The 14,188-nt window shown below is 39.2% G+C and overlaps 1 protein-coding gene across 4 annotated transcripts in view; it reads left to right on the top strand.

Annotated features, from left to right (window-relative positions):
- PRMT9 (protein arginine methyltransferase 9) overlaps window positions 1–14,188 on the top strand; it is a 46,061-nt gene that overhangs the window by 25,392 nt on the left and 6,481 nt on the right. For 3 of the 4 annotated variants that reach the window (XM_024246132.3, XM_054554565.2, XM_054554567.2), the window contains 2 exons: window positions 825–1,008; window positions 4,222–4,936. In XM_024246132.3, coding sequence (XP_024101900.2) covers window positions 825–1,008; window positions 4,222–4,936 — 899 coding nt within the window. Of the gene's footprint in view, window positions 1–824; window positions 1,009–4,221; window positions 4,937–6,551; window positions 9,519–14,188 lie in introns of those variants that run through there. The other variant, XM_054554566.2, reaches the window with a different exon arrangement.

Here is a 14,188-nt window from a genome sequence, read left to right as displayed (position 1 = left end):
TAATAGAAGCTTTCCTTTATTATTTGTTACCACATTGTTCTTGAAGAGATCTGGAACTAATTTAACAATTTGGCCTTGCTTACTGAGGCTGAGCTTTCTGAGCTTCAAGAGCATTCCTTACCTGTTGCGACTTTCAATAGCAAGTAACACGTTTGTAGCTGCCATTTACCCCCAAACTATCCTTTTATTATTTTAAGGGTTTTTAAAATTTTAATTTTTCTTAGCCACACACACAAATCTTACTAAGGTTTTAATTTCAAAAGCCATGCCTGCCTGTTTAAGACTTTCAAGCAATATAGGATAGAAAGGAAAAAGTCCTAGTATTTTTCTTCCTTTTTAAAATCTCAACCCTTCTTTCCCCAGGTCACTAGTTTGAAGTACATCTTTCCAGACTTTCTTTTCTGTACACACACAAACACACACACACTCTCTTTCTTTTTCACTCTCTCTCTTACACACACACACTCTCTCCCTACTCCCTCTCTCTCTCTACCCCCCTCCATCCCCCTCTATTTTCTAAACAAAACAATCTCCACTGCTTTGTCACTTAACCTTTTCAATTCAACAATATATTATGGACTTCTTTCCATATCAGCAATATATATCTGCTTCATTCTTTTTAATAATAGCTGCATGGTATTCCAATAAAATAGGTCAGAGCTTCCCAACCAGTGTGCCTTACATGGTTATAGGTGTGCCAAGATACTGAATCCCTAAGGGAGCTGGGCAGGACTAAGAACTCCAGAGATGGAAAATGGTAAGATATTGAGGCAAGTATATATGAAATATATAAAACCCTTTCATTCCTTCTACATTTTTCTCAGGAATTAAAAAGTCTTGCAACTAAAAAGCCTGATAAGATTGGTATTCCTGTTATTAAAGAAGGCATACTAGATGCTATTATGGTTTGGTTTGTGCTCCAGCTTGATGATGAACATAGTTTATCCACAAGTCCTAGTGAGGAAACATGTTGGGAACAGGCTGTCTACCCTATACAGGACCTTGCAGGTAGGTCTTGTCCATTTTTTTTTTTTTAAACCTCTTGCTTTAATCTTCTAAGTATTCAAGTCAGTGGCAAAAAAAAAAATTACTTTGGATATGAAGTTTTCAGTCAACGGAGGTTGGTTAAATCTTTCAGAGCTTCATTTTTTTTCAAAAGAAATTTGAAATAGGTAATATTTGTGGTTAAGAGAGACAAACACAACTCTGTTGCATAGCACTCGGAAAACCTATCATTATTTCTTCAGCTCTGATTTTTCTTTTTTTTTTTTTTGAGACAGAGTCTCGCTCTTTTTCCCCGGCCCGGGACTGCAGTGGCGCTATCTCGACTCACTGCAAGCTCTGCCTCCCGTGTTCACGCCATTCTCCTGCCTCAGCCTCTGGAGTAGCTGAGACTACAGGTGCCCGCCACCACGCCCGGCTAATTTTTTGTATTTTTAGTAGAGACGGAGTTTCACCCTGTTAGCCAGGATGGTCTTGATCTCCTGACCTCGTGATCCACCCACCTTGGCCTCCCAAAGTGCTGGGATTACAGGCGTGAGCCACCGCGCCCGGCCATTTTTTCTAGTTATCAGTAGATGAAAGAAATCCTGCTCCATTATTTCATGGAAAGTATTGGAAAAGTATTGCTTTTAGTGCAGGAGTTCTTACTCCTTAGAGAAGCCGATAACGTCTGTGGAGCCCTGCGTCATAAAAATGTACACACTCATATAAGCACAAAATTTTTCAGTTTTAGAGAGTTCATGAATCTGAACTTCCCTAGGGAAGTTCTGTATAAAGTTTTTTTTTTTGTATGGAAATTTTTTTACAGTGATTTGATGGGTTTCAGTGTTTAAAGTAGTTGAATTATATAGAAAAACTACCCTTTTTAGGCTGGGTATGGTGGCTGACACCTGTAACCCTAGTACTTTGGGAGGCCCAGGTGGGAGGATTGCTTGAGGCCAGGAGTTTAAACCAGCCTGGGCAACATAGCAAGATCTCATTTCTTTTTTTCTTTCTTTTTTTTTTTTGAGACAGAGTCTCGCTCTGTCGCCCAGGCTGGAGTGCAATGGCGCAATCTCAGCTCACTGCAACCTCCACCTCTTGGGTTCAAGCGATTCTCCTGCCTCAACCTCTTGATTATCTGGGACTACAGGTGCATGCCACCACGCCCAGCTAATTTTTTGTATTTTTAATAGAGACAGGGTTTCACCATGTTAGCCAGGATGTCTCGATCTCCTGACCTCTTGATCCTTCCACATCAGCCTCCCAAAGTGCTGGGATTACAGGTGTGAGCCACTGTGCCCGGCTTCAAGACCTCATTTCTACAAAATGAAAAAATTTAGCTGGGGATGGTGGCAAGTGCTTATAGTCCCAGCTACTTGGGGCACTGAGGAAGAAGGATCCCTTGAGTCTAGGAGGTTGAGCCTGCAGTGAGCCAAGATTGTAACACTGCACTCCAGCCTGGGCAACAGAGGGACATCCTGACGCAGACACACACACACACACATACACACACACACAGAAAAACTCTACCCTTCTTAAACTGGAAGTTAATACATCTATTTCTGTTTAGTTTCTTAATCAAGGATCTAATTTGGCAAGGTCATAAAGGCCTGGAATCAGTATATTGTTGTGGCTAGTATGTTGTTTTTGGAGTCAGATAGATAGATTTGGATTCAGTTCTTGTCTCTACTACTTACTCATTCCCTCCTGGCCATCCTTGCCACTTGTTTCTCAGAGCTTTTGTTGTATTATATATAAAAACGCGATGACACCATTTATCTTGCAGCACTGTTTTAGGGATTCTTAGAGATAGTGGGTATAAAATGCCGACCACAGTGACTGGCACTCAGTGAATGACATTTTTTACTTGTGTTTATTCTAACTCTCTTATACCTGTAGTAACTTAAACAGATGGTCTTTTGTTTTTGAATCCTTCTTAGAGAAAGGACATTTACATGTTTAAGCATAAGAATAGCAATTTATGGCTGGGCTCAGTGGCTCATGCCTGTAATCCCAGCACTTTGGGTTCCTCCTGCTGAGGTAGGAGGATTGCTGGAGTTCAGGAGTTTGAGACCAGCCTGGTCTCTACTAAAAATTTTTAAAAATTCAGGCATGATGGTGAGTGCCTGTAGTCCCAGCTATTCTGGAGGCTGAGGTGGGGAGGATAGCTTGAGCCCTGAGATTGAGGCCACAGTGATCATACCACTGCACTCCCGCCTAGGCAACAAAAAAACCCAAAAAATTATAACAACTTGTATTTTCAACTGGTTCCAGGGTTAATGAGAAGGAATTGCAATTATACATTTATACATTTACATTTTAAAATTTTACCACATGTAGGCCAGGCACAGTGGCTTACGCCTGTAATCCCAACACATTGGAAGGCTGAGGCAAGAGGATCACTTGAGCCCAGGAGTTCAAGACCAGCCTGGGTAAAATAGCAAGACCTCATCTCTATTTAAAAAAAAAAAATAGCTGGGCCTGGTGGCATGCATCTGTAGTCCCAGCTACTTGGGAGACTGAGGCAGGAGGATCACTTGACCCAGGAGTTGGAGGCTGCAGGGGACCATGTTACGCCACTGCATCCCAGCCTGGGTGACAGAGTGAGATCTTGTCTCAAAAGACAAAACAAAACAAAAGTTTTCCCACATATGAAAGGAGTATCATATGGTCTTTATTGTAGGACTTGGTTCTTCCTTATACTTTGAAGTTCCTAGACATGCAAGAATGTGTAAAATACTTACAGTTAACAACAAATATAACTGATACGATTCTGTTGAATGTTACCTTGTTCTTTTGGAAATTTCTCTTAAAGAGTGTCCCTTTAAGCTAAAGTGAGGTTTGATATTTATCCCTGAATTTTATCTTTGTTGTTGTTAGCCTTTATTACCAAAGATGATAGAGTCCCCTGCAGTACTCCACCAACACCCCAATTTGGGGATATGGAGAGACCTAGTGATGGCATTAAAAACATTATCATACTGATAGTCTCAGGGTCAATAATGGAGCTCTCAGATGTCTCCATTATGCTACTGGTTAATTGAGTATTCAAATTTCAGTTTTTCTCTAAGTAAATCTGGTAGAGTTTTCCTAGTTTTTGTATATTAAATGAATATTTGTAATCCTTTCTATAGTGATTTAAAGAATGGGGGGCAAGATGGAGGATGGAGATGTTTATGTGATCCTCTGGCTTATAAGTACTCCATATTTTTTTTTCTTTCTTACTATTTAATGAAGACTACCGGATAAAGCCTGGAGACCATGTGATGATGGAAGTGTCTTGTCAAGACTGTTACTTAAGAATCCAGAGTATTAGTGTCTTGGGTTTGGAATGTGAAATGGATGTTGCAAAAAGTTTTACCCAGAATAAAGACTTGTTATCGTTAGGAAATGAGGCTGAACTTTGTAGTGCCCTCGCTAACCTTCAGACCAGTAAACCAGATGCTGTAGAGCAGGCATGTGTATTGGAATCTACAGAAATTGCTTTGCTTAACAACATCCCGTATCATGAAGGCTTTAAAATGGCAATGAGCAAAGTTTTGTCTTCACTGACTCCAGAGAAACTGTATCAGACCATGGATACTCACTGTCAGAATGAGATGAGCTCTGGAACTGGACAGAGTAATACTGTACAGAACATCCTTGAACCTTTCTATGTGTTAGATGTGTCTGAAGGCTTCTCTATTCTGCCTATTATTGCTGGCACACTTGGGCAGGTTAAACCATACAGTTCTGTGGAGAAAGACCAGCATCGTATTGCTCTGGACCTCATCTCTGAAGCCAATCACTTTCCTAAAGAAACACTTGAGTTTTGGCTGAGACATGTGGAGGATGAATCTGCTATGTTACAAAGGCCAAAATCAGACAAGTTATGGAGCATAATTATATTGGATGTCATTGAGCCATCTGGGCTCATTCAGCAGGAAATAATGGAAAAAGCTGCAATATCCAGGTAAAACACAAAATAATAACTTTTGGCTTTTTTTTTTTCTGAGGTCAGATTTTATGTAAATTCTTTAAGTTCTTTAATGGCATAACTGTAAAAATAAGTCAAGATCACTGTATGCTCCTGAAGCATTACTTTTCAGGACGTGTGACTTCATTTGCTGCTAAAATCGTCACTGGTTTGGCCAGTGGGAGGTCCTTTAAACTAGTTCCTGTGTCTTTTTGACACATTCCCATAATTCTTTGAGCATGTTCTTACTTTGGTGCAACCAGATGTTTTATTTTCATCTTGAATTTTTCTCAACCCCAGCCTTAGAATTAGTCTTTCTCCAAGGGACTCTGGTTCCTTTTGGTTCCTTTTAGTGGAGAACTATATTTTGAAACCAAGATATATATATATCTATAGAGAGATATATGGAGATATATATCTCTCTATATATCTACATATATACATCTCTATATCTATATATATCTCTATATATCTATATCTATCTATATATCTCTATATATCTATATATATATCTATATCTCTCTCTATATATGTCTCTATATAGAGATATATATCTCCGTATATCTCTCTATAGCTATATATATATATATATATTTTTTTTTTTTTTTTAAGACGGAGTTTCGCTCTTGCTGCCCAGGCTGGAGTGTAATGGCTCAATCTCAGCTCACTGCAACCTCTGCCTCCTGGGTTCAAATGATTCTCCTGCCTCAGCTTCCCAAGTAGCTAGGATTACAGGCACGCCCCACCAACTAATTTTGTATTTTTAGTAGAGACGGGGTTTCACCGTCTTGGTCAGGCTGGTCTTGAACGCCTGACCTCAAGCGATCCACCCCCCCTTGACCTCCCAAAGTGCTGGGATTATAGGCATGAGCCACCACGCCCGGCTGAAACCAAGATCTTAATGATAGGTCTGTATGCTCATTGCTACTGGTCATTGCTTTTAGGCTCTCTGAGTTGAAAAAGCTAGGAAGAGGATGTGTGTGTTTTTGTGTGCATGTACACACGCATGGATCCATATATACGTGCACAATCATACACATACATGTATTTTTAATTTATCCATTTATCTATGTAAAATCATGAGTGAATACTGATACCTTCAGTTCTAATCCACTATCACATGGTACATTATAGTGTTCCCTTTTTTCATATTTATATTCTTTCTCCAGCAGTAAAAGCCTGGCTCTCACTAACATGAATATACTTACTCATTTGCTCATAGGGAGAATCCACACAACATTGTTTCAAACTTGCTAACACACACTACTGTGGAAAGCAAAACTACCAATGAGAGTTCAGTATTAGTTTATATATTTTTTTTTTGTTCTTTCGTTTTTTTTTTAGACACGGGGTAGGGTAGAATGGGGTCGGGTGGGATGGGGCGGGGTTAGGGTGGGGTTGTGGTGGTTCTCACTATGCTGTCCAGGCTGGTCTTGAACTCCTGGGCTCAAGTGATTTTTCCACTTCAGCCTCCTGAGTAGCTAGGGTTATAGGCATGTGCCACTGCTTATAGGTTCATAGGTTTTAAAGTATACATACTGATGAAATCCTATTGTACAATTAGGTAAGTTTTGATAATTGAGTGACTTTTTTTTTTTTTTTTTTGTTTGAGATGGAGTCTTGCCCTGTCGCCAGGCTGGAGTGCAGCGGCGCGATCTCGGCTAATTGAGTGATTTTTATCAAAAAGTTTGTTTTTGAAATTGCCTTCATAACAATACATTGATTAGAAGAAACAGCAGTGGCAAAGGTGGTTTTATTTATTATTTATTATTTTTTGGTAAATAGCCAGAAATTTTGTGGAGGCCTTTTTATAATGTCATTATTCAAATGTGGTAAGTTCAGTTTTTTTTTAAATTAATTAAATTAGAAAGTAAAGAAATTGGTTAAATTAGTACCAAAGATGTATTTCAGCATGTTTTGAATAATGGACCATTTTGGGGATCTTCTTTTGTTTTTGTTTTTGTAGTTGCAGTGTGACTGTTGAGAATGGTGACACATGAATTTGCAAATTCTTCTATATGTGCCAAAAAACTGAGTATAATCACTTTATAGCCACATTTTATTTTATTAAAAATTGCTTTGAAATTATGATAAAATATTCCTAAAATTTACTTAGTCATTTTTCACTTCATTAGTGTGAAGTATATTCACCTTGTTACGTAAATTATCTCCAGAGCTCTTTCATATTGTAAAACGCTCTATACTGAATAAATGACAATTTCCCATACTCCCCTCCCACCCTGGGTCCTGGCATCCAGCAATCTACTTTCTGTTTCTATGAGTTTAACTAACTCTTGAGACCTCAAACAAGTGAAATTATACAGTATTTATTTTTCCTTTTCTGACTGGGTTGTTTCACTTAGCATAATGTCTTCAAGGTTCATCCATGTTGTAGTATGTGTCAGAATTTCCTAATGATTAGTGATGTCGAGCATCTTTTCATACACTTTTTGGCCATTTGTACATATTTTGGAGAAATATCTATTCAAGTCTTGCCCATTTTTTAACCGGGTTATTTTGTTATTGAGTTGTAGGAGTTCTTTCTGTATTCTGGATACTAACCCCTTATTTCATATATGATTTGTAAATATTTTTTTCCCACTTCATAGGTTGCCTTTTCACTCTTTTGATCATTTCCTTTGATGTGCAAAAGTTTTAAAGGTTGATTTAGTCCTATTTGTCTACTTTTGCTTTGGTTGCAAAACAGCTTTTGATATCATATCCAAGAAATCATTGCTGAATCCAATGTCCTCAAGCTTTTCTCCTATATTGTCTTTCAGAAGTTTTATAGTTTAAGGTCTTATATTTAGTTGTTTAATCCATTTTGAGTTAATTTTTGTATATGGTGTATACAAAAATATACATGTTTTTGTATATTTTGGAAAACATATTTCGGATATGTTTTCTGAACATAATTTGTGGGGTTATTTATATGGGCTCTTGTTTCTTTTTTTTTTTGAGATGGAGTCTCACTCTTTCGTCCAGGCCGGACTGCAGTGGCGCTATCTCGGCTTACTGCAAGCTCCCCCTCCCAGGTTCAAGGGGATTCTCCTGCCTCAGCCTCCCGAGTAGCTGGGACTACAGGCGCATGCCATCACAGCTGGCTAATTTTTTGTATTTTTAATAGAGACGGGGTTTCACCGTGTTAGCCAGGATGGTCTCAATATCCTGACCTTGTGATCTGCCTGCCTTGGCCTCCCAAAGTGCTGGGATTACGGGCGTGAGCCACCGTGCCCGCCCTGGGCTCTTGTTTCTAATTCCATTGGTCTGTATGTCTGTCTTTATACCAGTACCATACCACAGTCTTGATTGCTGTTGCTTTGTAGTTTGTTTAAGGTCAGGAAGTGTGAGGCCTCCAACTTTGTTCTTTTTCAAGACTGTCTTGGCGGTTTAGAGTTCTTTGAGATTCCATATAAATTTTAGGGTAAATTTTTTTGTTTCTACAAAAAACACTCTTGGGGTTTTGATACGGATTGCAGGTGCTCCAATCCATGAACACAGTGTGCCTTTCCATTCATCTGTGTCTTTAAATTTTTTTTAAGCAATGTTTTGTAGTTTTCAGTGTACAAATAAGTCTTTTGCCCAAGTATTCCTAGGTAGGTTTATTCCTAAGTATTTTATTTTTTAGATGCTATTATAAATGGATTCTTTTCTTAATTTTCTATTTAGCTTAGCCTTTGCTAATACATGCAAATGCAGCTGATTTTTGCATGTTTATTTTGTATCCCATAATTTTGCTGAAGTCATTTGTGAGTTGTAACTGGTTTTTGTTGTTGTTTTTCTTTAGAGTTTTCTATATATGACATATCATCTATGAATAGAGATAATTATACTTCTTCCTTTCCAATTTGGATACATTATTTTTTTCTTGTTTAATTTCTCTGGTGAGGACTTCCAGTACTGTGTTGAGCAGAAGTGGAAAGAGTGGGTATCTTTCCCTTGTACCTGATCTTAGGAGAAAAGCTGTCAGTCTTTAAGTGTGGTGATGTTAACATGATAGTTGTGGGCTTTTCATATATGGCTTTTATTATGTTGAGGTAGTTCCCTTCTGTTCCTAGTTTGTTGAATGCTTTTATGATGAAAGTGTGATTTTTGTCAAGTGCTTTTTCTGCGTCCGTTGAGATGATCGTGTGGTCTTCATTCTGTTAATGTGATGTATTGTAGTAACTGGGCTCCTGCCTTGGCTTCCCAGAGTTTTGGGATTACAGGTGTGAGCCACTGTGCCTGGCCTGCAGTTGTTTTTAAATGTTCATTCTTGCTGGATGCGGTGGCTCATGCCTGTAATGCCAGCACTTTGGGAGGCCAAGGCAGGCGGATCACCTGAGGTCTGGAGTTTGAGACCAGCCTGACCAACATGGAGAAACCCCGTTTCTACTAAAAATAAAAAAAAAGTAGCCAAGCGTGGTGGCGCATGCCTGTAATCCCAGCTACTTGGGAGGCTGAGGCAGGAGAATCACTTGAACCCTGGAGGCAGAGGTTGCTGTTAGCTGAGATTGCGCCATTGCACTCCAGCTCTGGGCAACAAGAGTGAAACTCCATCTCAAAAAAAAAAAAAAAAATGTTCATTCTTAAGTTCTATTCACTCATGCTAGTTTAAAATACAGACGAAAGCTTGAAGGTTTGGTAAGCTCTTTCGTTTTTTGTTTTTTTAAAAAACCATGGCTGTGGTTTGAGTGTCTCCTCCAAAGCTCATGTGTTGGAAAGTTAATCCTCAGTGCAACAGTGTTGAGAGGTGTGATATTTAAGGGGGGATGAGGTCAGGAGGGCTCTGCCCTCATGAGTGAATTAAGGCCATTATCATGGGAGTGAGTTTTTTATACAGGATGAGGTCAGCCTTCTTTCCCTTTCTCTCTCTCTCCCTCTTCTCTCTCTCTCTCCCTCTTCTCTCTCTCTCTCTGCCCTCTGCCATGAACAGTCAGCCAAATAAGTTTCTATTCTTTATAAATTACCCAGTCTGTTGTAGTTTGTTAGACTTTTGAGTTACAATGTTATTTTTTTCATTGCTGAAGGCATGGATGGTTCTGAAGTATCATTTAGCTTTGCAAAAGATTTCTGAGGAGCCTAGCAGTTGCAGTAATGTAAGTAACAACAAAACACTCAATGTTAGTAAAGATAAGCAGAGTTTCAAGGCAGTGGTCATTTTCTCTGAACATAGCTAAGATCTGACACTATCTTTTAGCCCCCAACCTAAGGGTAGGGAGGGAGCCTTAGTCACCATTCATCTCATTCACATACAGAAGTTGAGTTGCAAGGATAATAACAGAGAAAAAAAATTGTAAGCACAGATAACAGAGAACTAAACTGATTATCACTTAGTTGATAGTGTCAGATACCACAGGTTGAGGGCTCAGTTCCACAGGCTGCCCCCTACTTCAGATGCCAGTTACAAGTATGTCACTTGTACTTCTTACAGGCTGTAAATTGGAAGTTCCTGAGACCACCTCTTCGAGTTCCATTACTTTGCTAGAGCGGTTCACAGAACTCAGGGAAACACTTTACTTATGTTTGCCCATTTCATTTATTATGAAGGATATTACAAAGGGTACAGATGAAGAGCCAGATGAAGAGATGCATAGAGTAAGCATGCGGGAAGTGGCACAGGGCTTCCATGCCCTCTCTGGGCACCCTCTAGGAACCTCCATGTGTTCAGCTACCTAGAAGCTCTCTGAACCTTGTCTTTCTGGGTTTTTATGGAAGCTTTGTTATGTAGCCATGACTGATTACATCATTGGCTATTAGTGATCAACTCAACCTTCAGTGTGTCTCCTCTCTCTGGAGGCTAGTGGGTTGGATGGAAAGTCCCAATCCTCTAATCTTGCCATGGTCTTTTAGCCCCCAACCTAGGGCTAGGTAGGGGCCCTTAGTCATCATTTATCTCATTAGCATACAGAAAACACTCTTAGCATTCTGTAGGTTCCAAGGGTGTTAGGAGTTCTGGGGCAGGAAACAAGATGAAGACCAGATATATATGTATCTTATTATAATCACAATATCATATTTGCCCTATGTATACTTTATATTCGGCTATTCCTGAGTTGTATCCTTTGTAATAAATCCGTAAATATAAGTAAAGTGTTTTTCTGAGTTCTGTGAGCCATTCTGGCAAATTATTGAACTCAAAGAGGACATTGTGGGAACCCTTGATTTGTTACAGCCTGATGGGTTCTTCTTACCCACTGCCCAGAAAAGCCAATACAGTGAGAACAGCAGGAGTTGCAGTAGGGAAAGTTTAGGTGGGCTCATGCCTGTAATCCTAGCACTTTGGGAGGCCGAGGTGGGTGGATCACTTGAGGTCAGGAGTTTGGGACCAGCCTGGCCAACATGGTGAAACCCCGTCTCTACTAAAAATGCAAAAATTAGCTGGGAGTGGTGATGTATGCCTGTAATCCCAGCTGCTCAGGAGGGCTGAGGCAGAAGAATCGCCTGAACTTGGGAGGCAGAGGTTGCAGTGAGCTGAGATTGTACCACTGCACTCCAGCCTGGGCAACAGAGTGAGACTCCGTCTCAAAAATAAAAGAAAAGAGTGTAATTATCACAAGGCAGCCAAGTGGAAGAATGGGAGATGTTTTTCAAATCCACCTCCCTGAGAACTCAGAGGCTAGCTTTAAAGGATAATTTGGTGGAGTGGGGGCTAGGGAATGGATACTGCTGATTGGTTGGGGATGAAATCACAGGGATGTCAAAAAACGGTCTTCCTGCGCTGAGTCAACTTTCTGGGTGGGAGTCATAGAAGCAGTTGAGTCTGAAAAATGTCTCAAAGACCAATCTTAGGTTTTACAATACTGATGTTATCTATAGGAGCAATTGGGGCAGTTACACATCTTGTGACCTCTGGCTCCATGATTCCTGAGCAGTAGGGCATTATAGAAAAGCAAGCTAGGGTACAATGACTGAGAATCATTTAACTGTGCCTACATTTTAGCAGAATTCAGGCTCCTCCCATAACCCTAACCTTGTGGCCTTTCCTTAGTTCTACAGTGGCTGTTTTGGTCCCTGAACAAGGAGGGGGTTCATTTCAGGAAGGGACTATTATCATTCTTGCTTTAAAGTTAAACTATAAACTAAAATTCCTCCCATAGTCAGCTTACCCTATGCCTGGGTCAGTCAGTTTGTGAGGTTAGAAGCAAAATGGAGTGAGCTATGTTAGATTTCTTTCACTGCCATAATTTTTGCAAAGGTGGTTTCAGATTTATAGATGGCCAAAAGTACTGAAAGTCCAGGACCTACAATTGGCATCAGAACTGGGGGCATTCATGTGGGACTGAGCTCTTACAGCACCTGATGCTAACTCCAGGTAGTGTCAGAATTGATTTGAATTGTAGTACACTCAAAAGGTGTCTGAGAATTTTTTTGGGGTGGGAACCTCTTCCCTGCACCCCTCCCCCACCCGCCCACCACCACTTTGTGTCAGAAGTTTTATTTTTATTTTTTTAGACAGGCTCTTACTCTGTCACCCAGGCTGGAGTGCAGTGGCATGATCATGGCTCACTGCAGCCTTGACTTCCTGGGCTCAACCTATGTTTTATAAATAGAAACGGTTCCTAAGACTACCTAAGTGACTCACATGGTTATCGTTCTCCAACTCTCTTTCTCCCATAGATTACATAGCTATAAGGTTAGCTTTTATTAACCTGTGTGCTTTTTTAGCTTGCTAATTTCATAGAATGATACCTCTTGTGGCTATTTGGGGAGTGGAGGGTTGTTAGTCAAGCAACATAAAGTTCTGTGGCTAGTCTCTCCTTTCAGAGACCTTTGTGATCTTGAAGAAAATTAGATCTGATTTTCACTTAAATGGATCACAGTTAGCAGATAACTTCAATTGTTCAGATAATAACATGAGTTTTCAGGATTAAACTTGATCCTTTTGAGGAAAAAAGATTTTTCCAGTGATTTGGGAAGACATAAAATTTTAGCCAGCTTGGTAAAGGCATAGATTGGAATTTGGTTAAGAGCTGTGCAATTTTATTAAGAGGTGTGAAATTTCACTAACTGTGGAGACTGAATTTCTACCAGACTACCTAATATGACAAAAAGTTGATAGGAAAGGAATAGCAACAATGAGTAAAGCACTGGGGTCAGGGTGGAGTCCATTTTTAGGCTAATTTATGAATATAGGATTTATTACAACTCAGAAGGATCATGTCGTTATATTTAGTGGGTGAAGAGAGATTATTCTGGTTCAGGATCATGACTTTATCAGTCTGGCGCCATTACACTTAGGAGTCATCTGTAACTTTCCTTGTTGAATCTGTGCTCCTCACATCACGGCTGGGGATATGGCTTCCTGTTAGCTTGTCTTCAGGAGAGAGTGAGCTGTTACAAGAGCAGACTGTTTCCTTATTAACTTTTCCTCAAATGTATTATTTTGAAAATTTTCAAACTTAGGAAAAATTGCAAGAATAATAACAGAGAACACTAGATTATTGTTTAGTTTACTGAACCATTTGATAGTTGATTGCTGGCATCATAAACTTCATCTTTTCTTTAGTATTTAGCATGTGTTTCCTAAGAACAAATGTTTTCCCCTACATATCACAATAAAATTATCACTCAGGATATTTCACATTGATAAAACACTATTATTAATATATAGTGCATATTAAAATTTTCCATTACCCCAGTAATATTCTTCATTGCTTTTCTTCCCAGTCTAGTTCTAATCAAGAGTCTTACATTGCATTTAGTTGCCATGTCTTGTCATTATAATTTAATTGTCCTTGCTTTGGATATCTTTAAGTGGTTATAAAATTGAGATAATCAGTTTAATAAGAGACCAGAGAATTAATTTAAATCTAATTCAAGAGCAGTAGTGCCAAAGTAGTTTTGAGGAATGGGGTGTTTTATAGCTTAGCTTGTCTAGGTTTTAATGATCTATTTAGGGAGACTACATAGTATATAATTTCGGAAATGTATATGAATTACTTTTTAAGATATGAACAAATGTGTTGGTGAAATGTTTAGTTCTGTATTTTTATAAGTGGATTCTTACTCTATTTAACTTAGGAGTAAAAACATACTGTGAAATGTATATATGATAATATAAAGTTCACCTGCCTAGTATCCTGTTCTAGAAATTCAAGTAGGAACAAGCTTGGAATATTCAGTAAAAATGTAGATTTGACATTTGTATATGTGGCAAATGAAAATAATTACTTGGTTTAAAGTATCCTCTACCTCTATTTCACTGGATGTCAGTAGGTGGCCCACCCACCCTTCTCTCCCTTCCCACATAGCACATAGCTCAGGTGT

The sequence above is a fragment of the Pongo abelii genome, chromosome 3 (genome assembly GCF_028885655.2).
Source record: "Pongo abelii isolate AG06213 chromosome 3, NHGRI_mPonAbe1-v2.0_pri, whole genome shotgun sequence".
NCBI classification, from domain to species: Eukaryota; Metazoa; Chordata; class Mammalia; order Primates; family Hominidae; genus Pongo; species Pongo abelii.
The sequence above is the reverse complement of the archived record's forward strand: the minus strand, read 5'-3'. Positions and strand labels throughout refer to the sequence as shown.